At 46.8% G+C, this 26,660-nt stretch overlaps 2 protein-coding genes across 2 annotated transcripts in view; both read left to right on the top strand.

Annotated features, from left to right (window-relative positions):
• The window catches only part of LOC136617574 (gastrula zinc finger protein XlCGF57.1-like), a 103,554-nt gene extending 89,166 nt beyond the window's left edge, over window positions 1–14,388 (top strand). The window contains exons 3-4 of the mRNA XM_066594270.1: window positions 293–383; window positions 12,759–14,388. Coding sequence (XP_066450367.1) covers window positions 293–383; window positions 12,759–13,972 — 1,305 coding nt within the window. The 3' untranslated portion in view covers window positions 13,973–14,388. The remainder of the gene's footprint in view (window positions 1–292; window positions 384–12,758) is intronic.
• Window positions 1–26,660, top strand: part of LOC136617321 (uncharacterized) — a 177,770-nt gene that overhangs the window by 86,274 nt on the left and 64,836 nt on the right. The window lies entirely within an intron of this gene.

Raw genomic sequence — 26,660 nt, 5'->3', positions numbered from 1 at the left:
CTTTATAGGGGGTGGAGCTCTCTGTTTTAGCTTTATATAGGGGGCGGAGCTCTCTGGTCCTGCTCTATATAGGGGGTGGAGCTCTCTGATCCTGCTCCATATGGAGGGTGGAGCTCTCTTGTGCTGCTCTATATAGGGTCTGTAGCTCTCTGGTACTGCCCTATATAGGGGGTGGAGCTCTCTCTATATAGGGGGTGGAGCTCTCTCCTCCTGCAGACATACATTTCGGCCGTCTGTTAGATTTCCCGCCTCTCCGCCATATTGTACTGAATTATTCCATATGACACATCAGGGTGAAGATGATATTAAAGTGGAGGTAGAAGAAGAGAGGATGAGGGGCGATCACCCGTGGAAGAGTGAAGTGGAGGAGGACATTCCTGCAGGTAGGTGATGATGGTTCCTTAAAAGGGTTTTGCCGCTTTATTCTTCCTGGGTGCTGCTGACCAGGTCATGTGACTGCTGCAGCTAGAGATGAGCGAACGTACTCGTCCGAGCTTGATACTCGTTCGAGTATTAGCGTGTTCGAGATGCTCGTTACTCGTGACGAGTACCACGCGATGTTCGGGTTACTTTCACTTTCATCTCTGAGACGTTAGCGCGCTTTTCTGGCCAATAGAAAGACAGGGAAGGCATTACAACTTCCCCCTGTGACGTTCAAGCCCTATACCACCCCCCTGCTGTGAGTGGCTGGCGAGATCAGGTGTCACCCGAGTATATAAATCGGCCCCTCCTGCGGCTCGCCACAGATGCATTCTGACAGAGATCAGGGAAAGTGCTGCTGGTGCCGGAGATGCTATAGGGAGAGCGTTAGGAGTATTTTAGGCTTCAAGAACCCCAATGGTCCTTCTTAGGGCCACATCTGACCGTGTGCAGTACTGTGGAGGCTGCTTTTTGCAGTGTTGCACATTTTTTTTTTTTGTATATCGGCCGTGCAGAGCATTGCGTCCTGCAGTAATTATACATAGTCCAGGGCCAGTAGTGGTGAGGCAGGGACAGAGGACATATATTGTGAGGCAGGGACAGAAGACATATTTATTGTATATAGGCAGTGGGCCTTTCCAAAAACATTTGGGAAAAAAAATCTATTTGGGCTGCCTGTGACCGTCCTCAGTGTTCTGGGTCTCTGCTGGGGGTAGTTGTCCTAATTCATACGCAGCCAGCTAAGTGTTACAGCAGGCTTGCGCAAAATTATTTCCTGGCTCTGCTGTGCGTTCCGTAAGCGAAGTCAGCCTCCAACCACAGGCCAATAAGCGGCACATTTAATTACAGCGTTCTGTTTCTGCACTACTGGTAATACACCATGCTGAGGGGTAGGGGTAGGTCTAGAGGACGTGGACGCGGGCGAGGACGCGGAGGCCCAAGTCAGGGTGTGGGCACAGGCCGAGCTCCTGATCCAGGTGTATCGCAGCCGACTGTTGCGGGATTAGGAGAGAGGCACGTTTCTGGCGTCCCCACATTCATCTCACAATTAATGGGTCCACGCGGTAGACCTTTATTAGAAAATGAGCAGTGTGAGCAGGTCCTGTCGTGGATGGCAGAAAGTGCATCCAGCAATCTATCGACCACCCAGACTTATGCGCCGTCCACTGCTGCAACTCTGAATTCTCTGGCTGCTGCTCCTCCTTCCTCCCAGCCTCCTCACTCCATTACAATGACACATTCTGAGGAGCAGGCAGACTCCCAGGAACTGTTCTCAGGCCCCTGCCCAGAATGGGCAGCAATGGTTCCTCTCCCACCGGAGGAGTTTGTCGTGACCGATGCCCAACCTTTGGAAAGTTCCCGGGGTCCGGGGGATGAGGCTAGGGACTTCCGGCAACTGTGTCAAGAGCTTTCAGTGGGTGGGGAGGACGATGACGATGAGACACAGTTGTCTGTCAGTGAGGTAGTAGTAAGGGCAGTAAGTCCGAGGGAGCAGCGCACAGAGGATTCGGAGGAAGAGCAGCAAGACGATGAAGTGACTGACCCCACCTGGTTTGCTACGCCTACTGAGGACAGGTCTTCAGAGGGGGAGGCAAGTGCAGCAGCAGGGCAGGTTGGAAGAGGCAGTGTGGTGGCCAGGGGTAGAGGCAGGGCCAGACCGAATAATCCACCAACTGTTTCCCAAAGCGCCCCCTCGCGCCATGCCACCCTGCAGAGGCCGAGGTGATCAAATGTCTGGCAGTTTTTCACTGAGAGTGCAGACGACCGACGAACAGTGGTGTGCAACCTTTGTCGCGCCAAGATCAGCCGGGGAGCCACCACCCCCAGCCTCACCACCACCAGCATGCGCAGACATATGATGGCCAAGCACCCCACAAGGTGGGACGAAGGCCGTTCACTGCCTCCGGTTTGCACCGCTGCCTCTCCCCCTGTGCCCCAACCTGCCACTGAGATCCAACCCCCCTCTCAGGACACAGGCACAACCGTCTCATGGCCTGAACCCACACCCTCACCTCCGCTGTCCTTGGCCCCATCCAGCAATGTCTCTCAGTGCAGCGTCCAGCCGTCGCTAGCGCAAGTGTTTGAGCGCAAGCGCAAGTACGCCGCCACGCACCCGCACGCTCAAGCGTTAACCGTCCACATAGCCAAATTGATCAGCCTGGAGATGCTGCCGTATAGGGTTGTGGAAACGGAGGCATTCAAAGGTATGATGGCGGCGGCGGCCCCGCGCTACTCAGTTCCCAGTCGCCACTGCTTTTCCCGATGTGCCGCCCCAGCCCTGCACGACCACGTCTCCCGCAACATTGTATGCGCCCTCACCAACGTGGGTACTGCCAAGGTCCACTTAACAACAGACACGTGGACAAGAACAGGCGGGCAGGGCCACTATATCTCCCTGACGGCACATTGGGTGAATTTAGTGGAGGCTGGGACAGAGTCAGAGCCCGGGACCGCTCACGTCCTACCCACCCCCAGAATTGCGGGCCCCAGATCGGTGGTGGTATCTGCGGCGGTGTATGCTTCCTCCACTAAACCACCCTCCTCCTCCTCCTCCAACGCAACCTCTGTCTCGCAATCAAGATGTGTCAGCAGCAGCAGGACGTCGCCAGCAGTCGGTGTCACGCGGCGTGGCAGCACAGCGGTGGGCAAGCGTCAGCAGGTCGTGCTGAAACTACTCAGCTTAGGAGATAGGAGGCACACGGCCCACGAACTGCTGCAGGGTCTGACAGAGTAGACCGACCGCTGGCTTGCGCCGCTGAGCCTCCAACCGGGCATGGTCGTGTGTGACAACGGCCGTAACCTGGTGGCGGCTCTGCAGCTCGGCAGCCTCACGCACGTGCCATGCCTGGCCCACGTCTTAAATTTAGTGGGTCAGTGCTTTCTGAAAAGCTACCCCCACTTGTCATACCTGCTCGGAAAGGTGCGCCGGGTCAGCGCACATTTCTGCAAGTCCAAGACGGACGCTGCCACCCTGCGGACCCTGCAACATCGGTTTAATCTGCCAGTGCACCGACTGCTGGGCGACGTGCCCACACGGTGGAACTCTACGCTCCACATGTTGGCCAGACTCTATGAGCAGCGTAGAGCTATAGTGGAATACCAACTCCAACATGGGCGGCGTAGTGGGAGTCAGACTCCTCAATTCTTTACAGAAGAGTGGGCCTGGTTGGCAGACATCTGCCAGGTCCTTGGAAACTTTGAGGAGTCTACCCAGGTGGTGAGCGGGGATGCTGCAATCATTAGCGTCACCATTCCTCTGCTATGCATCTTGAGAAGTTCCCTGCAAAGCATAAAGGCAGACGCTTTGCGCTCGGAAACAGAGCTGGGGGAAGACAGTATGTCGCTGGATAGTCAGAGCACCCTCCTGTCTATAACTCAGCGCGTTGAGGAGGAGGAGGAGCATGAGGAGGAAGAGGAGGAGGAGGATCCTGAAAGTGATCTTCCTAGTGAGGACAGCCATGTGTTGCGTACAGGTACCCTGGCACACATGGCTGACTTCATGTTAGGATGCCTTTCTCGTGACCCTCACGTTACACGCATTCTGGCCACTACGGATTACTGGGTGTACACACTGCTCGACCCACGCTATAAGGAGAACCTTCCCACTCTCATACCCGAAGAGGAAAGGGGTTCGAGAGTGTTGCTATACCACAGGGCGCTGGTGGACAAACTGATGGTAAAATTCCCATCCGACAGCGCTAGTGGCCGAAGGCGCAGTTCCGAGGGCCAGGTAGCAGGGGAGGCGCGGAGATCAGGCAGCATGTACAGCGCAGGCAGGGGAACACTCTCCAAGGCCTTTGCCAGCTTTATGGCTCCCCACCAAGACTGTGTCACCGCTCCCCAGTCAAGGCTGAGTTGGCGGGAGCACTGTAAAAGGATGGTGAGGGAGTACGTAGCGGATCGCACGACCGTCCTCCGTGACGCCTCTGCTCCGTACAACTACTGGGTGTCGAAGCTGGACACGTGGCCTGAACTCGCGCTGTATGCCCTGGAGGTGCTTGCTTGTCCTGCGGCTAGCGTCTTGTCAGAGAGGGTGTTTAGTGCGGCTGGGGGAATCATCACAGATAAGCGTACCCGCCTGTCAACCAACAGTGCCGACAGGCTAACACTCATCAAGATGAACAAAGCCTGGATTTCCCCAGACTTCTCTTCTCCACCAGCGGACAGCAGCGATACCTAAGCAATACGTAGGCTGCACCCGCGGATGGAAGCATCGTTCTCTATCACCATCCAAAACGGGGACATTTCTGCTTCATCAATCTGTGTATAATATTCCTCCTCCTCCTCCTGCTCCTCCTCCTGAAACCTCACATAATCACGCTGAACGGGCAATTTTTCTTAGGCCCACAAGGCTCACTCAAATAATTTTTCTAAACAATTTTTATACGTTTCAATTCTCATTAAAGCGTTGAAACTTTCACCTCAACCAATTTTTATTTTAACTGGGCTGCCTCCAGGCCTAGTTACAAATTAAGCCACATTAACCAAAGCGATTAATGGGTTTCACCTGCCCTCTTGGTTGGGCATGGGCAATTTTTCTGATGTACATTAGTACTGTTGGTACACCAATTTTTTGGGGGCCCTCGCCTACAGTGTAATCCAATTATTATTTGCCCACCTGCATTACAGCTGACGTTACATCCGCTGTGTTGGGCAATGCAATGGGATATATTTATGTACCGCCGGTGGGTTCCAGGGAGCCACCCATGCTGTCGGTCCACATGGAGTTGTAACTACATGTGTCCACTTCTGAAGAACCCCAGTCTGACTGGGGCATGCAGTGTGGGCCGAAGCCCACCTGCATTAGGCACAACATTACCTCAGCTGTGATGGGCAATGCAATGGGATATATTTATGTACCGCCGGTGGCTTCCTGGCACCCACCCATGCTGTTGATCCACAGGGACTTCACATTAGGGAGTTGTACCTGCCTGTGTCTATGAATTAAAAACCCCGATCAGGTTGAGGCATGCAGTGTGGGCCGAAGCCCACCTGCATTTAATCTGACGTTAGCTCTGCTGTCCAGGGTACAGCAATGGGATACATTTATGTACAGCCGGTGGGTTCCAGGGAGCCACCCATGCTGTGGGTGCACACGGAATTCCCATTGCGGAGTTGTACCTGCCTGTGACTATTTATAAAAAACCGCGGTCTGACTGGGGCATGCAGACACCTAGACAGAATGAATAGTGTGTGGCACATAGGTTCCCCATTGCTACGCCCACGTGTGCAGCTCCTGATGGCGGTGGCACAGGATTATATTTCTCACTGCTTCTGTACAGCATTGTGGGCTATCGCCCCGCCCCTTTTAAAGAGGGTCGCTGCCTAGCCGTGCCAACCCTCTGCAGTGTGTGCCTGCGGTTCATCCTCATGGCAGACGCACTTATAAATAGACATGAGGGTGGTGTGGCTATGAGGCAAGCGTGTGGCATGAGGGCAGCTGAAGGCTGGGCAGGGACAGTTTGGTGTGCGCTGTGGACACTGGGTCGTGCGGGGGGGGGGGGGGGGGGGGGGGTTGGGCAGCATGTAATCCAGGAGAAGTGGCAGCGGAGTGCCATGCAGGCAGTGATTGTGCTTTGTTGGAGGTAGTGTGGTGCTTAGCTAAGGTATGCATTGCTAATGAGGGCTTTTCTGAAGTAAAAGTTGTTGGGAGGGGGGGGCTCACTCTTGCCGCTATTGTGGCTTAATAGTGGGACCTGGGAACTTGAGATGCAGCCCAACATGTAGCCCCTCGCCTGCCCTATCCGTTTCTGTGTCGTTCCCATCACTTTCTTGAATTGCCCAGATTTTCACAAATGGAAACCTTAGCGAGCATCGGCGATATACAAAAATGCTCGGGTCGCCCATTGACTTCAATGGGGTTCGTTACTCGAAACGAACCCTCGAGCATTGCGAAAATTTCGTCCTGAGTAACGAGCACCCGAGCATTTTGGTGCTCGCTCATCTCTAGCTGCAGCCAATCACCGACCACAGCAGGGACTTCTAGCCAGTGATTGGCTGCAGCAGTCACATGACCTGGTCAGCACCAACCAGGAAGCACAAAGCGGTTGTGCAGCCATTAGAAGTGTTGTGAAGCCCTTATAACATTCAGTCCCACCTCGGAGCGCCGTTGTTTCTGTGATCCCTATGGTGCAGTAAAGTGCGCTGCTCTTTATTCTGCGGTCGCTGTGATTACGGTGATAACAGGTTTATAACGTTTTGTTTGGCCTCTTAGTAAAAATACCTTATTTCAAACCCAACCTGCTTTCCAGGGTTCTGAGCCCGAGACTTTTATATCTCCGAGGGCTCCTTGTGTTTGCGGAGCAGCCGGTAGTACTTACCTGCACTATTCGGGGTAGGTACATTGTATATGGAGTCGGGGTTGTCACAGATGACGGGGTTTGTGGGTCCGACGGTCACCTACCTGTGATGTATGGCACCCAGGGACCGGCCCGAGGGTCGACTTACCTCCAGACCCCCACCTCCTTCATGCCCCTCTCTGCCACCACTGACCATTTCTGACAGGTAAGTCAGCCACCTCTGTCTCCACCAGCCGACACGACTAACACACTTTGGGGTTATGCATCGCTTAAAGCATCCAAGGACGACTAATAAAGCTTTATTCTAAGAACGGTCCGCAGAGCTTAGATACAAATATACCGACGGAGATATTTACAGAAGGGGAGGAGCTACAAATACAGAAACATCGAAAATAATAGGAAATCCCAGTCTATGAAGGCGCTCCAATCGTCTGGTGCCTGGATGGGGGGACAGGCTGGTATTAGATGCCCCTCCTGGCTCCGACCATTTGGGGAGGGGATTCCCCTTAGTTCTAGAGTATCTTTGAGTCACCCCTGTGCCGCCCTTCCATTAGACATCACTGATGGGAGGGCTGAGTGTATGTGCAGGATGAAAACCCAATCTAGCATGTGGCCATATTCCCCTGCAGGCCCTACAGTAGGGGAGCTATGGCCGCCATGTGTCATGTAGTCACCTACAAGTGGATACCAGACATGTCATGCTACAGGTGATTAGCTTCATGGTTCTGTGGGCATCGGGGGTCACACAACAGCAAGAGGGAATGAACTGCGTCCACGGGACCCTCGCAGGTCCAAGAATATAACCGCTGTTGGTCTGGGACCTTCAGATGACCCATAGTCCTGCCATTAATAACAGTATGACCCCACAAGGTCTGATCAGTTATCACCACAGCGAAGGGCTTCCCTGCTGGTCCCAAGAGGAGGACATCAAAGACCCCTCTGGTGCAGAACAGCAGGAAGTACACTGAACCTTCTGCTAGATCCACTCAGCTTTCCCCAGACCAGAAAGGGGCAGATTACCATGGAGAGATGGGTGACGGTGACCAGCACCATTTTATTACCAGGGGGACAAAAACCTGCTCTTCTGGCGTCCAGGCTTCAGTCTTTGCTTTGTTCCCCATGTGGAATAATCCTGCAGTATCGCTGTACCCCTCATCTGATTATACTATTTACCGTTACATGTAAAATAATGGTTTTCTAAAATAAGAAGAATAGCATTGGAGATGAATTTAATGAGTGACCCAGGCAGAGGCCGATCCACTTCTGGATGTTTATGGCAGCCTGTATTGTGAATTTGCTAATCTTTATGTTGGAACATTTGAAGAAGATCGATTTATGGACAGTAGGGTCATCCTGCACAGGAGGTTCATAGATATTATAATCCGGGACGGGGATGAAGGGGAGCTCCAGCAGTTTGTGAGAAATCTTAATAAATGACTATAATCTAAAATTTACAGTTAATGTAGATAAACATAAGTTAATATTAAATCACGAAAATAACAAAATACAAGCACCACGCACATTAAAGAAGGTGGATAGTATCAGCTACAGCGATTTCACCAGCTGCCACGCTAGACATTGGAAGTTAAACATCCCCTATGGCCAATATAAACGGATTGGACGCAACTGTACCAAAACCTCCGATTACCTAGAACAGTCAAAAATGTAAAAAAATAGGTTTTTAGAGAAAAATTATCCTAAACCACTAATTGATGCGGCCCATAATAGAGTCTTAAAAGAGGGAGATCTTAAACCCAACCCTCTGATAGAAAACAGTAAAACGGAAAATAAAAGGATTCATTCAAAAGGAACAGAACCAAATTAGAGAAGTGATATAAGGTGTATACTAAACACAGTATTACGTGATCCGTTGTCACAAACCTCGTTAGAGAATCTCCCCAGAGAATAAATCCCTGCAGAGTATAATTGGCCTCCTAAAGCCGAACTAAAAAGGGAAGATCGAGTGCCATCCAGGTAAAGGATTCACCAAGGTGGATGTAAGGGTAATAAAGGCCGATGTAAAGGCTGTGCACATATGAAACATCAAAGGGGATGGTGCAGGTCAAACCTAGAGGGTGACGAGGTCATCAGAGAATACAAACATAGGGTAGATTGTGACAGTAAATATATAATATATAGAGCGAACGTACTCGGTAAGGCCGATTTCACAATCGAGCACCGCGATTTTCAAGTACTTCACTACTCGGGTGAAAAGATTCGGGGGGCGCCGGGGGTGAGCGGGGGGAGGCGAGGTGGAGCGGGGGGTAGCAGCGCGGAACAGGGGGGGAGCTCTCTCTCTCTCCCTCTTCCCCCCACTCCCCTCTGCAACCCCCCGCTCACCCCCGGCGCCCCCCGAATCTTTTCACCCGAGTAGTGAAGTACTTGAAAATCGCGGTGCTCGATTGCGAAATCAGCCTTACCGAGTACGTTCGCTCATCTCTAGTAATATACCTTTTAGAATGCAGCTGTGGGAAAATGCGTTGTGCACCCGTACAGCCAATCATAAATGTAATATCAAGCGTGGTTATAAGCACAGTGTCTCCAGACACTAGGCAGGAAAACACAACTGCCAATCCAAATCATTAAAAATGACTCCTCTTGAACAGATATATGGTAGATCCATTAACCAACCAAGACGTAAAACCCTCTATCCATCCGGTTTAAATGAAATTTGCCATATATAATATTTTAAGCATTATAAACGAGTCTTTTTTTACATTAATTGAGAATTGTAGAATTTTAACGAGAACATATTTTAAAGGTCCAACTAATGAGGTATACGAATTGTTTAGTGTCATATGTCCTACATGTTAGAGTATTAATGGTATAATATAGAAGATGGATATCATATGCATAAGTAATGGATAATCCCCAACCTGTCACGGCACACACATCACCTTGTATTGGAGGGAAGGTTTGTCCTTAGTATCGCGGTGCCCGCCCACCACCATCCTGGAGAGAAGCAGCACTCCAGGGAATTACCTCAAAGAGTTGTCTTTCTTGTGCCCACAACGTTTCAGCCCTAGTTACACGGGTCTTGCTGCTTCTCTCCTTCTTGCTTGGCTCTACTATATGCATAAGTAATGGTAATAATGAGGTCAAGAAAGAAGTATCAATGTTTTAGTCGTATTTATGAAATGTATTTTATAGATTCTTAATCCGAAATCAGATCTGGATATTATATGCTTTAGCAATCGGCAATAACTGTTAGAAATATTTTAGACCATCTATGGTAAAATATGGACAATATTGGGTTAGAAAATAGTTGGGCTAAATCTGCGTATTATTTAGAAAAATGGATTTATAACAAAGCCGTTTTGTACAAAAAAAATGCTAATAGATAGTTTTTATAACAAACAGAACAATTGATTGTAAAGAACATAAATGCGTAATAATGGATAGACAAGAACCTATACCGAGCAGGTAATAGCAAAGCGAAGTAGTAAAGAGACTTATCACATGACTTGAGAGAATGACGTGCTATGCACGTGACATGGTGATGAGGTGCATCCACACGTGATCACAAGATGGCCGCCGCCAGCGGCGTCTGCATGAAGATGGGAGATAAAGATTTTATATGAATGTAAGGTGAAAATGTTTAACTGTTATGCTTCAAAAGGGGGATTAATATCGCCGAAACGCCTGGCATTTGATATGGCAAATAAAATAAAATTATATTGTACGGACCGCTGTGTCCTTCCCTGAATCCCTGGAGTCTGCGGGCGCGGGGGCTTTTTTGTTTTTATATGGTGCTTCATATGACAGCCGATCCAAAGGCTGTTAACCCACTGACGACTCTCCGGTGATCCGGGGAGGTGTGATAGACGAACGTGGATGGAGGGTGCCGGTGGACTCTCGGGGCACCAGGTGAGTGCCCTCTGTATTCACGAATACTGAAACCATCATGACATAGTAGGCGCTGATTTAGTTTTTCATGCAGTATGTTGATACTCTGGACTTTTACAAACACGGTGATACCAAATTTGTGGATTTTTTTCATTGTTTTAATTTATATTGTAAAAAGTTTTTTTTTAACTTAATATTTCTTGTTTTTTTGTCACTGATTTAGGTTTATTTAAGCTCTTCTTCATTTTTTAGTCCCCATAGAGAACTTGAACTTCATTACATGAGGACTTGATCGCTTGTACCATGTACTATATGCTATATAGTAATTTTGAATGTTGCCTATTAAGCACTGCCACAAACAAGACTTAACCTTTTCCAGTCCACTGTCCCTGCCACCTGCACTTTCATCAGCTCTTATTTATTTGTGGATTCCTCAGGCCTCATTCAGACTAGCGTGTTTATGTTTACACAAAACCGGGCATCTATTGGAACCATTGGTTTCCTGTAATGTGTTCACATGTCCATGTTTTCCAGGTGTGCAAACGCACAACTTCAAAAGATAGGACACGTGTTCACAGGGAAGGTCTATGTTGTGTGTAAATATTCCCCGCGGGGAGTCCCCTCATCACTGGACACTGTGACAGCACTGTCACAGTTGTGGCAGAGGGTTGCGATGTTCTCCCATTGCTTTCAATGGGGTCACCGCTGCTGCTGGCGGCCCCATAGAAAGCAATGGGCTGCCGGCAACCCCTGCAGTGAATTTTAGGGAAGGGCTTTAAATATAAGCCTGAAAATCATCCCTAGCATGAGTAAACAAAAATAAAAAATATATATACTCACCTCTCTGCTGCTGTCGGGGCTCAGGTGCGTCCCCCTGCACTGCTCTGAAGCTCCTTCAGCAAACGGGGATTTAACCCTTTCCAATCCACTGTCTGACCTCTGAAGACATTATGATTTAGGGCTGTACAGCTCCGATGTTGGAAGACACCCATCGGGGTTCTCTTCCTGTATATTGCCAGCCTCTCTGCTGTTGGAGCCTATCCAAAGTGTCACCTCATGCAGTACTGGCTTTAGCCAGCAGATAGCGCCATTGTATAACAGCAGAAAAAGAGTAAGCCCCCTAGGAAAACCAGGATACAAATTGGATTGGAAAGGGTTAAAATCCCCACCTGCTGAAAGGTCTGTGTCTGAATGGCTGAGCGCTCAGCCATTCAGTGAATCACAGCTAAGTGCTACCTGTGTTTGGTCACAGCGCTCAACCAATCACAGACAGCGCTCACCCATTCATAATGGTTGCACTCAGCAATTGGCACAGAGCTTCGTTCACATGTTTTTCTGAAGATCCGTGCAGTGCTGTGTTTTGCCCAGCATGGATGCTTGCAAAACAAGGGTCATGTGAACGAGGCCTTACAGTTACTCAACAGAAATACATAAAAATGATGTAATGATGATTTTGTTAGCAGTTTTTTGAGAATTAACCCTTACCAATCCAGTGTTGGTCCTCGTCTGACATTAAGATTTCCCTGCATAACTCTGAAGTCGGCCGACACATGTTTCCAGCAGTATGCAGGACAGCGCTCCGATGTCAGAGGCTGTTCTCTATATTATGTGACAGTATGCAGGACAGGATTGGAGCTGATGAGGCCAACACTGGATTGGAAAGGGTTAATCGGTGTGCACGCATTACAGCACTGAAAGTCTTCAATAGCCTCTGGGCTACCATCATAACCTATGAGCACCCCACAATTGTATCTCGAGGGGAGGAAGGCCACCGGGGCGCTGGAGGGGAGTCCTCCTTACTATCTAGCTGTTTAGACATGTGTTCAGTTTTCACTGTGGCATCAATAAATAATTAACTGACGTGATCAAAGCTAACTCTGATTGTAAAAGTTTCCAGCAGCTGTAAGCTGTCAAAAACAGCTGCTAGCCACTGGATGGACAGTTGACTTGGCTCCTGCGCCCTCTTCAATCACCGTTCGGGACGTATGTATACTTAATGATGCAGTCAGGAAGTGATTATGCTAAGTGTCCTGAATGCAAATATAAATGGATAACTTCTCCCTCCTCCTCTATCTACTTCCAGACAAAAAAAAGACAGCATCAAAAGCTACACGCATGCTTCCGCCTAATAGGAATGTGATACATTTGTAAATTGGATGAAAAAATCCTGAAATCCATTTTTTATTCTTTCAGAATCTCCCAGTACGATTTCTGAGGGAAAGTTCATGTTATCAGTAAATTATAAAGTAGAAGATGAAGATATCGTGCAGCGCTCTTCAGAAGAAAACCTCATTATCATTAATGTAACTCCAGGACTTCACAGTACAGATCCATCATATAATCCCCCTAATCATGAGGAACCTTTTCCTGACCAATCACAGATGGTTACCATAGGTGCGGACAGGTCCCACCTTTACCCAAATATACAAATTCACACAAAAAAGAAGCTGTATCCATGTCCAGAATGTGGGGAATGCTTTGCAAATAAATCACAACTTGCTGTACAAGAGAGAATTCACACAGGAGATAAACCATTTACATGTTCAGAATGTGGGAGAAGCTTTGGAAGAAAAGCAAGCCTTATTATACATGAGAGAATTCACACAGGAGAGAAGCCGTTTTCCTGCTCAGAATGTGGAAAATGTTTTACAAATAAATCAGACCTTGTTAGACATCAAAAATATCACACAGGCGAGAAAGCGTATTCTTGTTCAGAATGTGGGAAAGGATTCATTACTAAGGCCAAACTTACAGATCATCAAAAAACTCACACAGGGAAGAGCTTGTATACATGTGAAGAATGTGGGAGAACTTTTATAAATCAGTCTGGTCTTAATACACATCAGAGAAATCACACAGGACAGAAACAGGAAAAAAAGACATATTCATGTTCAGAATGTGGGAAATGCTTTGCAAGTAAATCCCACCTTGCTGCACATGAGGGAATTCACACAGGAGAGAAACCATTTACATGTTCAGACTGTGGAGAGTCCTTTCGGAGTAAATCAAACTTTGTTATACATGAGAGAATTCATACAGGTGAGAAACCATTTACATGTTCAGAATGTGGGAAAAGCTTTAGAAGTAAACCAAGCCTTGTTATACATGAGAGAACTCACACAGGAGAGAAGCCGTTTTCTTGTTTAGAATGTGAGAAATGTTTTACAAATAAATCAGATCTTATTAAACATCAAAGAAATCACACAGGAGAGAAGCCGTATTCATGTACAGAATGTGGGAGAGGGTTTGTTACTAAAGGCAAACTTACAGATCATCAGAAAACTCACACAGGAGAGAGGGCGTATTTATGTCCAGAATGTGGGAAAACTTTTATAAATAAATCACATCTTAATAGACATCTGAAAAATCACACGGAAGAGAAACAAATATTCATGAGCAAAATATGAGAAATGTTTTTCAAGTATACCGGATCTGGCTAATCATCTGAGAAGTCACACAGGAGAGAAGCCTTTTTGATCTATATGTGGAAAATGTTTTATATTTAAATCAAATTTTGAAACTGCTCAGAGAATTCACACAGAGAAGAAACCAGATTCTAGTTCACAGAAAAAAATGTAACCCACCAGTTATTCACAGACAGTAAAAATATCCAGTAAGAGAGATTATTTCTGAATCAGCCCGGATCTGCCAAACACCCAAACTCAATGTACCTGAGGTGACCTGTGAGCGCAATCCATGGAGGAGAAGTATTGTGGATAGAAGGAAGAAGAGAAGATCCTGGTTTACTCCCAGAGCAGCGACCCTGAATTGTTCCCATGAGCCTTCTTATTACTGTACAAATCACTGAATAAAAGTCTCCTTGTGAAATATAACTCTTAATTCTTCCTTCAAATATATAAAAACAGCGAAAAATAACCCCTCTCTAACCAATCCAAGTTCTTATTACATAGGGGATGAATGCTGCTGGCGCTATAGACACCTGAATCCTCCTCCACTGCAGAGCAAGCACCCCAAAAAGGGCAACCCCGCTCATCAGCGTTATGCTGGAAGTTCCTATTTATTATTTTAATTGTCCTCATTCTAAAAGATGGACCTTCTGTGGGGACAGTATACAGGACAGTATATAGTGTATTATAGATGGACCTCCTGTGGGGACAGTATACAGGGCGGTATACAGTGTATTATAGATGGATCTCCTGTGGGGACAGTATATAGGGAAGTATACAGCATATTATAGATGGACCTCCTGTGAGGGCAGTATACAGTATATTATCGATGGACGTCCAGTGGGGACAGTATACTGGGCAGTATACAGCGTATTATAGATGGACCTCCTGTAGGGACAGTATACAGCGTATTATACATGGACATCCTGTGGGGACAGTATACAGCATATTGTTGCAGCCGTTCTGAGGTTCCCACCGTGCCTTCAGGCCAGACCAGGGTTTAGCAGCATTCCTACCTCTCCTGGAACTGAGAGCTGTGGAGGTTGCAAGATTAATGTCAGTCCGCACCTGGTGCTAAGTAGCTTTGCTCCTATTTAAGCAGTGCTAACTGTTACTCCAGTGCTGGTCAATGATTCACTGCAGTTCTATGTTGGACAAAGACGGAGCAACACAGTGTGGTGGAAGCTCTGCTGGATAAGCTAAGTTCTTTGCTGTTTGGTTTGGTTTTGTTCTCCTTTTGTTTTGCGCTAGGGCTCCCAGTTAGGGACTGGTTAGTGGCCCAGGTTCGAGTGCAGGCTCGCACTTATCAGCGCGGTCGGTCTACCGAGTAGGCAGGGTCCCCTCCCGGGTTAGGGGACGATAGGAAGAGCTTTCCCCTTTAGTTTTTGTTTCCTTTTGCACAGTTGTGCCTTTGATTTATGTTATTGAGGTTGCACGTTCTTAGGACGCAACACATATTATAGATGGACCTCCTGTGGGAACAGTATATAGGGAAGCATACAGCATATTATAGATGGACCTCCTGTGGGGACAGTCTACAGGGCAGTATACAGCATATTATAGTTGGACCTCCTGTGGAGACAGTATACAGCATGTTATAGATGGACCTCCTGTGAGGACAGTATACAGGACAGTATACAGCATATTATAGATGGGATGGATAGCAGTAGAACCGTGTAGCCGACAATCGGAGGAGGTTCTTACCTGTGATTGTCCTTTCTTTGGATCCTTGGCAGCACAATACAGATGGATTTGTTTTTCCTCCCGCTTCCTCGGACAGAAGAGAAAACAAGAGCAGTTAAGCAATTAATCAGATTATCAGGAATAGAAATCCCTCCGGAGGCAGAAACCGTTCCTGATAGGAGCAGCAGTAGAACTTGTTGTGGAGCCTTCACAGGAAAGGAAGATTACAAGTAACAGTGTGATCTCTATCAGGACCGGCAGCACAAGACATAGGGTATGGGAGAAGCTGCAGTACCAAGCAGTTGCCTGCCAGAGGCGCCGTCTCCTAAAGCAGCTACTTCCTGCCTGTAGCGGTTATTAAGTGTAAAAGATAAGGCCCGAGTCACCGCTCTGTAGATCTCATGAGAGCACAGGGTTGTCTCCACTTATGATGTAGATGTGGAATAGAGGCGGCTCTCATGTTTCTCCAGAAAAGGGAGACTATTTTAGGAATATCATTGTGAGGGGTGCATACATACTTCACCCCACCAGAGGAAAATTGCTTTTTCTTCCCCTTGTTAGTACTTTGTAACTGGACAATAAGGATATCAGAACTCCTGACATCTTTGGTTTTGTCAAGTTTAGTGGTATCGACTCATCTAACATTAGGAAGGTGAAGCTTTTCTTACTCTTCATTCTATGGGTCTAGAGAGAAGGCAGGTACAGTAAGTGGATCTCCTGTTTGATATTATCAGATGAGACCTCAGAAAGGGGATATGGGATAGTCTGGATAATAAGGCACTGAGAAAGGAGTCTTATGTATGGCTCAGCATACTCCAAAATGGATTTATGGCTGAAAACTGGTCCTTAAGAGTATTCAGTATCAGTCTTTTAGGAAACCACTTAGAAGTAACTATAGATTTGCAGGAACTAGAGTGGAGGAAACTGAGTTGTGAAGAAACCAAAGCAAAAATCCTCCAAGTTCTGCCATAGGCCTTAATGGTTGAAGGCTTTTTTGGCTGCAAGTAGTGCCAAAAATGTCTAAAAACAAAACAAAAAAAACCTTTCTTAGCTAACAGTGACTTCTTAACCTCAAAGTCATAAGTTTCAGGATTCTCAGGTCTGGACTGAGTAATCCATTTTGGTTGGACGATGTAAAACTGCATGCCAATATTGTCCTAGGTCGGTTTTGAACCTAGAACTCCAGCACTGCATGGCAACAGTGCTAATGACTGAGCCACCACACTTCTTTTTGCTTTCTCTGGAAAAGGAAAACAAGTAGAAACGGAAAGAGAACATACTGTAATGTCCCGGGGCTGGGAGGTTGGAATCACGATGGTGGTTGTGTTATAGCTCCCACCTGGACACATCACAGTAAAATTTTGGTGACTGATGGTACCAGCTGGCTTCTGATCCCTGTGTTATGTCGTGGTGTAGTGTGGTGGTCCCCTCGAGAAGAGAGTCCAAGGAATCAGGAAGAGTAACATATAAGTCATGTTTATTCAACTTTCAGGTGGAGATAAGGGTCAACGTTCTTTCACAATCCAGTCTTTCATTGCCCTGTCTGAAGGTGCTGGCGCTTGGTGTTATTGCCTTAATATCTGCTTCCATACGGATTCACTGGGTTTCCTCACCAGGGCCCTGAGATAGTATCAGCCAGCACTTTGTCCCTTTTTAACCTTCAATCATCCTATGCAGGGAATGACTGGTCAGGCCCTGAGATATTATGTCCCTTAAGCCTGCTGACTTCTTAACTGTCACTACACCAACTGTCTCTTTTCTGAAGTTTCCAGAACATGATAATGATTTATTTAACTTTAGTTCCTCCTTAGCTCTCTGATTGGCTAGAGAAAGAGCTGAGCCATTGGGCTGTTGTCTCCTAGTCTATGCTCAGCCGTCCAATGGTACACATGAACCATATAACTTCTAGAGACAGATAACAAACAACATATATGGGCTCTTCACACGCACTCAAATTCACAAAAATTACACCCGCATTAATAATGATTAAATAACAAGATCCTAAGTATACAGTTTCTAATAACGCTCTGTGGCTAAAGCACAGCCCTCCCACTTGAATGTTCTTCATTTCTTGAAGACATTGTAAAAAATGAAACTCTTTCTAGGCAAGTAATGGAATTATAACAGATTTCACTTGATTACTTGACAGACACTTCCCTGAAGTCTTTTAATCTGCTAATTCAGAATCCCTTCCACAATGTCAAATGGCTATTTGACAGAAACTTCCCTGAAGTCTTTCAATCTATTGGTGGAGTCTCACACTCCAATGCAGCAATTGGGTAGCTCTTAGACTGAAGAAACACAAAATGACCAGTATGAGACGGCAACCTTTGACACAATGTACATTTATCCGGAACAATCTAATAATAGGTCAATCTAATAATGTGTTACATTCATTTGTACAGGTTATACACTTGCAGTCTTACACAATTAAAAACATGACTAATTATTCAACCTCAAACGTAGGCTCTCTCTTATGACCCAGTTTTACCAGACAAGAAATGTCTCCCTATTCTAGCAGTCTGTCTGTCAGGGCACACAGGGTTAATGAAATCAGTAACTACATTTCAGCTGAAGTTGTTTTCTCTGTAACATAGCTCAGGGAGGGGAACAGCACTCGATATATGCATCAGAGAAGTAACTTAAATAGGCTGAATTCATGAATTGTGCTACGACATAAGCTAAGCAGCAATAAAAGTTCTAACAAGTTTTGTTGCTTACCACAGGTTTTAATTTACAGGTGCTTGGCCTCCGGCTTGTATTTAGCAATTCACTAGATTTCTTAATCTGCCCACATACTTCACTAAGAAACTGTTGGAGTACTTTAAATTTAGAATTGGCAATAAGGCTACCATCATCTGAGTTCTTTCATGTGTCTAAATTATCAATGGTCATGAGAAAGAACAAGAGACATTAAGGCCTCATGTCCACGGGGAAAATCAGATCCGCTGCAGATTCTACATGTAGAATCTGCAGCGGGTCCCTCCTGCCCCGCGGACATGAGCGCCGAAAATAAGAATTTAAAAGTATTTACCATCCGGCGCGGGCGGAGAAGATCAGCTGTTCCTCACGGCCGGATCTTCATTTTCGGCCGGCGGATGAATTCCTGACGCCGGCGGCACGTCGCCGGCACGTCGCCGACGTGCCGCGCGCATGCGCCGGGCACATCCGCCGAGCCGAAGCAAGGAAGATGCGGCCGTGAGGAACAGCTGACCTTCCCCGCCCGCGCCGGATGGTAAATACTTTAAATTCCTATTTTAGGTCTCCCGCGGATCCGGACGGCTTCCATAGGCTTCAATAGAAGCCCGCGGGAGCCGTCCCCGCGGGAGACCCGCACGAAAATGGAGCATGGTCCGGATTTTTCCATGCTCCATTTTTTTTTAAATCCCTTTTATTGACGATCCGCGGGTATTTATCTACCCGCGGGTGGTCAATGCATCCCTATGGGATGCGGATCCGCATGCGGGAGATCCGCTGCGGATCTTAAATCATATTTTGCCCGTGGACATGAGCCCTTACTGTGATGTTACCACAGTGCTCACATGAGCCTAGTGCATTGAGCTTTATTGTGTAAAGCAGAACAATAGAAAGTATGATGTCCAGTAGAGATGAGCGAGCATGCTCTTCCGAGCTTGCTACTCGTTTGAGTATTAGGGTACTCGAGATACTCGTTACTCGAGACGAACACCACGCGGTACTCGAGTCAATTGCATTTCCCTTCCCCGCATGTTTAGCGCCATTTTCTAGGCAATAAACATGCGGGGAAGGCATTACTACTTCCTCCTGTGACGTGCCAGCCCTATCCCACCCCACAGTAGTGAGTGGCTGGGCCAATCAGGTGACCGCCGAGTACTTAAACTGGTCCCAATCGCGGCTCGCCTCAGACGCATGCTGGCAGTAGTTGGGGAAAGTGCTGATGCTGATATAGGGACAGTGTTAGTGTAGGATCCTGTCTTCAAAAACCCCAACGGTCCTTCTGAGGTCTACTCCTTATCGTGTGCATTACAGTTGTGGCTTGCTGGGAGCAGTAGTGCACCATTTTTATAAGCATCTCTCTCTCTGCAGAGCATTACAGCTACAGCATTCTCTGTCTGCTGTGCATTAGGCAGAGTTGAGGGAAAGAGCTGCTGAGATAGGGAAAGTGTTAGAGTAGGATCCTGTGTTCAAGAACCCCAACGGTCCTCCTTAGGGCTACTCCTTATCGTGTGCATTACAGTAGTGGATGGCTGGGAGCAGTAGTGCACACTTTTTTTTTTACGCATGTAGCCCTGTGCACAGCCTTTCAGTTATAGCGTTCTCAGTCTGCAGTGCATTACACTTAGATCGCGCAGTGAAACAGAACTCTAATATTTCCTAGCTTACTGCAAACCATTTCAGTTATACCGCTTTCTGTCTGCAGTGCATTACACAGAGTTAAGGGACAGAGCTGCTGAGAAAGGGAAAGTTTTACCGTCAGGATCCTGTCTACAAGAACCCCAATGGTCCTTTTTAGGGCTACTCCTCACCATGTGCATTATAGTTGTGTCTGGCTGGGAGCAGTAGTGCACCCTTATTTTTTTATGCATGTAGGCCTGTGCACAGCCTTTCAGTTATACCGTTCTGTGTCTGCAGTGCATTAGACTGAGGTCTCATCATGAAACAGTACACTAATATTCCCTAGGCCACTGCAAACCATTTCAGTTATACCGTTCTCAGTCTACAGTGCATTAGACAGAGGTCTCACCGCGAAACAGTACTCTAATATTTCCTAGGCCACTGCAGAGTATTTCAGCTCTGCCGCTGTGCAGAGCGTCTCACAATACCCTTTCCTTGGTGGGGTTGAGATCGCCGCAGTAACCAGCACTATCCACTGGCTTTAGAGTCTTCTCCCACTCCAGACAGCCTCTATTATCTCCAAGTCTCTGTGAGCAGTAAATTACCCCTAGGTATCAGCGTAAGAAAGCGGGTTAATTTTTTCAAGTCACAGCATAGAGCCTCCGCTACCTACAAGTCTCTGTGTGCGGCGAATTAAGCCACAGTTGTCAGCGCTCTACAGTGGGGTAATTTATTTGGGCCCTGCTCTATCCTTAATCCGCCATGATGAGGAGTAGGGGTAAGGGTCGAGGACGTGGACCCGGACACGGGCATCCAGGTGAGGGTGTGGGCACAGGCCGAGTTCCTGGGCGGGGTGAATCACAGCCGGTTGCTGAGGGATTAAGAGAGAGGCAAGTTTTTGGGCTCCCCAGATTCATATCACAATTTATGGGTCTGCGTGGTAGACCTTTATTACAAACAGAGCAGTGCGAGCAGGTCCTGTCGTGGATGGCAGAAAACGCGTCCAGCAATGTATCGACCACCCAGTCTTCTGTGCAGTCCACTACTCCTGGCCTAGGGACTGCAACTCTGAATCCTCTGGCTGCTCCTCCTTCTTTCCAGCCTCCTCACTCCATGAAAATGACATATTCTGAGCAGACAGACTCCCAGGAACTGTTATGATGAAATCATTATAGTTATGTCTGGGTTGGATTTCCCGTTATATGCGTTGCGATCTTGTGTGTGTTGTGGACCCGTGAACAAACTATTACTCAAAATCGTTAGATTAGGTATGCATCCAAAAATGTTGAATGGATCACAGCACACTCTTTACCTTATGGTATGTAAGGGAGGACCGTCCTCATAACCAGTGCGCGCTCAATTCAAGGTCCTGGATCCTGGACCTTCGTTTAAACAGCATAAAGATTTGAGAGAGCAGCACTCCAGGGATTTTCAATAAAATAAAAATCTTTATTGCCCCACAGAAACAACGTTTCAACTCTCTGCTGAGAGTCTTTGTCAAGTCCTAATACATACATGTGCAAGCCCACTTTAAATACCCCCCATGGCTCCACCTTCACCAATCACAATTCCCTTTACAAAATACATTTAAAAGCAAAGCATTCACATTGGGTGTATACAATTCCTACCCCTGGTGCAGAGTAATCAACAACGTTAAAGGTAAGGGTGTCATGCTGGGCGTCTCATCCTCAGTTGCCGGTCCGGTCGCAGTCCTTCCACGTCAGCGCTCCCGCCCGGGATCCCGCGAGATGACCACGGGACCTCCCACCGAGACGTCACAGACAGCTGTTAGACCTCTCCGGCTAGAGATCCCGCGAGACTACCGCGGGATTCCTCTATGTAATCACCCAGTCACTCTTCAGAATGAAACACATCCAACACGGAGCCCGCTGTGGTCATCCCCTGCATTACTCCCATAGAATATAAAAGACACACATATTATCGGCATAACGCTCTGTGCGCATGCGCATGCAATCAATTCATGATGTAAGTACACATCGCTATTAGAGCCCGATCGCATCGCATATCCGGCTCCCCCTGCACATACATAACCGCTGCCAAAGCCTATTAGTGGACATTACCACATGTCTCAAATCCAACGATGACCTAAATCCACTCTGACACGAGCGCATCGTAAATCTGACATGAATAATTAATATGATCAACCCCCCAAGTATATGTATATATCAGTGCAGCTATTACAACTATCGATCATTTCTAACAGCTGCAATAACACCTGAATGACCAATACAAAAGAACAAAAGCATGACACCACACCATCATTCCAACTGCTCAATAATTTATTATATTTGTTTTATCAAATGATCTTTTATGATGCACGGGATAGGTAGACTGTATCACCCAATGTGATCTGAAAAAAAACAAACACATAACATAATTAGTGAAATGTTGTGATTAAAAATAAAATGCAAGTACGAATCACAAAGCACCGAAAATATCACAATGCCCACTAATTGAGATATAATAATGGATTGTATTCCACATTTAATCCATTGGGGGTCAGGGAATCCAATCTAAAAATCCATTTAGCCTCCAACAGTTTTAATTTCTGTTCCCTATTTCCTCCCCTAATATCCTTATCAACCGAGTCTATTACCATAAAGCGGAATTGGCTGATGGTATGGTTGTGTTCATCAAAATGTCGGGGAATGGGAAGATCCAATTTGTTTGTCCTGATATTGCTTTTATGATTTGACATGCGTTGCGAACCTCCGTAGTGGTTTGCCCCACATACTGAAGGCCGCAGGGGCAACAGACCAGATACACGACGAAAGCTGACCAGCAACTGTACCATCCACGTACGCGATATCTCTTTCCAGATCTAGGGTGCACAAAACTGTCCCCCTTCACCATGTTGTGACAAGACGCACAACCCAGGCACGGAAAGTTGCCCCTCTTAACCGGTGCCAATGTCCTTTGTATGGGACCGGAAATAGGAGCAACAGATGTACGGACTAAACAGTCCCTCAAATTCCGTGCCCGTTTGTAGGCCATCATAGAAGGACATGAGAACTCCACAATTTCAGGGTGACAGTTTGCAAGAACATGCCAGTGTTTTCTCAGCACATGTTGAATTTTCTTACTATGTGTCCCAAAAGTGGACACAAATGGAATCCGTTTCATTACCTTCTTGGTTCTGATCGACGGACTAAGAATAGACGCTCGTTCAATCTGTCTAACCCTGTGTGTCTGTTCATCCAGCAACTCATGTGGGTACCCCCTAGAGACGAATTTGTTGTACATCAACTCCAACCTTTCATCAAAGAATTCATCGCTAACCACCCGCCGGACCCTGAGCATCTGGCTCCAGGGTAAGGACTTAATCATGGCCGGCGGGTGGCAGCTGGAGTAATGTAATAGATTATTCCGATCCGTTGGTTTGATGTACAAATCCGTCTTCAAGTGGGTCCCCTGCTTCATAATCAGGACATCCAAAAACTGTATGGATGTATCTGAAGCCACAAGCGTGAATTTTAATTCAGGAAGAAAATCATTCAATTCCCTATGAAAGATGTCCAATTGCTCCCTTGAGCCATTCCATATGAGGAAGATGTCGTCAATGTACCTCCACCATACCTGGGCAAAGGCCCAGGATGGGGAGGTACAGAGACGCATCTCCTCCATATGGCGCATGTAGATGTTGGCATACGATGGGGCCATGTTGGACCCCATCGCAGTCCCTTGCAATTGCCGATAAAATCGGTTCTGATACAAAAAACAATTGTTGGATAAAACCAACGTCAACAATGTAAGGACAAAGTCCACACACTCCACAGACAAGGTGGATCTGGATAGATAGTATTCCACAGAGGCTATACCAATATCATGTTTAATGATCGTGTATAAAGAGGACACGTCAAAAGACGCCAAAATGGCTTCCTCCCTAATGGTAATAGAAGCCAATTTACAGAGAAAATCCGAAGTATCCTTGATGTATGATGCAGCCTCCATGGCATACCGTCTTAGAACTTTGTCCAGAAAACGAGAAACATTATTAAATAAGGACCCCCTACCCGAAACGATAGGTCGTCCCGGGGGATGTTGTACATCCTTGTGGATCTTAGGTAACGTATATATTTTAGCCATAATCGGGTATTCTGGACATAAAAAATCAAACAATTGTTGATCTATTAAACCCTGATTTTTAGCCCTGTCCAGAACCAATCTCAGTCCCTGCCTGGCTTCATTGGTTGGATCTGATGGCAATATCTCATAAACCATAGAATCGGACAATTGTGTCTCCAGCTCTTGATGATAATACTGGGTGTCCATGATAACAATAGCTCCTCCTTTATCCGCAGGGCGGATAGTTACTGATTCGTCTTTACTGAGTGACCTAATAGACTGCCACTCAGTTCTACTCATATTGGACTGTGCCTTGTGTTTACTCCGTCGTGCTCTTATACTCGCAATATCATGATTAATCAATCGTGAGTATGCATCAACAGAGGAATTACCCCCTGGTGGTTGGTACTTACTCGGATTCCGCAGGCCAACATTTTTAGAAGAAAAACATATGTCATCATTACCACCCGACACATTAGAGCTTTGATCGCTCTCAGTAGTTGAAAATTGTGTACATAATCTCAAACGTCTCACAAATTGTCTAACGCTAATGTCAATGTCAAACCATTCCGTGTCACCCACAGGGACAAATGAGAGGCCCTTCGACAGGGCACGTTCTTGTATCACAGAAAGAGGTTTAGCAGAGATATTCACTACAGGTACCTCACTTATCTCCTGGTTTTGGATCCCGACCGAGTTTGTATCGTCCTGGGGTCTCTTCCGGGAGCGGTCGTGCTTCCTTCCCCCCCGACTCCTTCTCCTGTTCGAAGCGTGGTACCGGCCCCTCTCGGGGGTCGTTGCCCTAAAAAAGGCTCCACCGTGGAGGAGGATAGACCCATCTCTTCGGCCGACTCAGATCCCGCTGAGGACCATCCAAATTGGGATTTACCCCATCTTGGTCTTCTCTGTCTAAACTTCTTCCTGGCCAAATTGTTGCCAGACTGAGTATTGGGGCCACTTTGCCAATTGTATACTTTACCAGATACATAGTCCTGTTCGTCCCTGGACCATTTATTACGTTTCGTATGCTCAACCTCATTCTTGTACCGCTGTGAAGAATTTTTAATTCTCTCCAGACAGCTGTTCAATTCTGACTCCGACAGCATAGTGCGAATTTCTTGTTCCATAGTCGTAATGGTAGTCGTGGTTTTCATTATCTCGTCCTGCAAAAACTCCAAGTTGAGCAAAATTAAATCAAATGCAAATTTATTTGCAATACATACAAACTTCTCCAGAAAAGCTTCATTGTCCGCAAATAACGTAGGGCGAGTATGCGGTCGTAGACCTCTGGGAATTCTCTGTGCCAGGTAATATTCCCGCAATGTTGTGGAATGCAATTTCAAGGCAATGAGGTGCTTAGTGGTAGATTCATACTTGCGCAGGTGGACCTTAACATCAGGTGTACTAAACAAGGTATTGTCCTTTTCTGAGCGTCCAATGATGCGGGCCGCATCATCTACAGTGTATGAGAACACTCTGGGCTTACCAGGCTCCCCAACTGGTCGATTAGACATAGAGGAATCCTCTTGAGATGCTCGCGATCCTGGATCCATAATATTAGCTATCCAAAAATGTTGAATGGATCACAGCACACTCTTTACCTTATGGTATGTAAGGGAGGACCGTCCTCATAACCAGTGCGCGCTCAATTCAAGGTCCTGGATCCTGGACCTTCGTTTAAACAGCATAAAGATTTGAGAGAGCAGCACTCCAGGGATTTTCAATAAAATAAAAATCTTTATTGCCCCACAGAAACAACGTTTCAACTCTCTGCTGAGAGTCTTTGTCAAGTCCTAATACATACATGTGCAAGCCCACTTTAAATACCCCCCATGGCTCCACCTTCACCAATCACAATTCCCTTTACAAAATACATTTAAAAGCAAAGCATTCACATTGGGTGTATACAATTCCTACCCCTGGTGCAGAGTAATCAACAACGTTAAAGGTAAGGGTGTCATGCTGGGCGTCTCATCCTCAGTTGCCGGTCCGGTCGCAGTCCTTCCACGTCAGCGCTCCCGCCCGGGATCCCGCGAGATGACCACGGGACCTCCCACCGAGACGTCACAGACAGCTGTTAGACCTCTCCGGCTAGAGATCCCGCGAGACTACCGCGGGATTCCTCTATGTAATCACCCAGTCACTCTTCAGAATGAAACACATCCAACACGGAGCCCGCTGTGGTCATCCCCTGCATTACTCCCATAGAATATAAAAGACACACATATTATCGGCATAACGCTCTGTGCGCATGCGCATGCAATCAATTCATGATGTAAGTACACATCGCTATTAGAGCCCGATCGCATCGCATATCCGGCTCCCCCTGCACATACATAACCGCTGCCAAAGCCTATTAGTGGACATTACCACATGTCTCAAATCCAACGATGACCTAAATCCACTCTGACACGAGCGCATCGTAAATCTGACATGAATAATTAATATGATCAACCCCCCAAGTATATGTATATATCAGTGCAGCTATTACAACTATCGATCATTTCTAACAGCTGCAATAACACCTGAATGACCAATACAAAAGAACAAAAGCATGACACCACACCATCATTCCAACTGCTCAATAATTTATTATATTTGTTTT

This window comes from Eleutherodactylus coqui, chromosome 1 (assembly GCF_035609145.1).
Source record: "Eleutherodactylus coqui strain aEleCoq1 chromosome 1, aEleCoq1.hap1, whole genome shotgun sequence".
Lineage (NCBI taxonomy): Eukaryota > Metazoa > Chordata > Amphibia > Anura > Eleutherodactylidae > Eleutherodactylus > Eleutherodactylus coqui.
The sequence above is the reverse complement of the archived record's forward strand: the minus strand, read 5'-3'. Positions and strand labels throughout refer to the sequence as shown.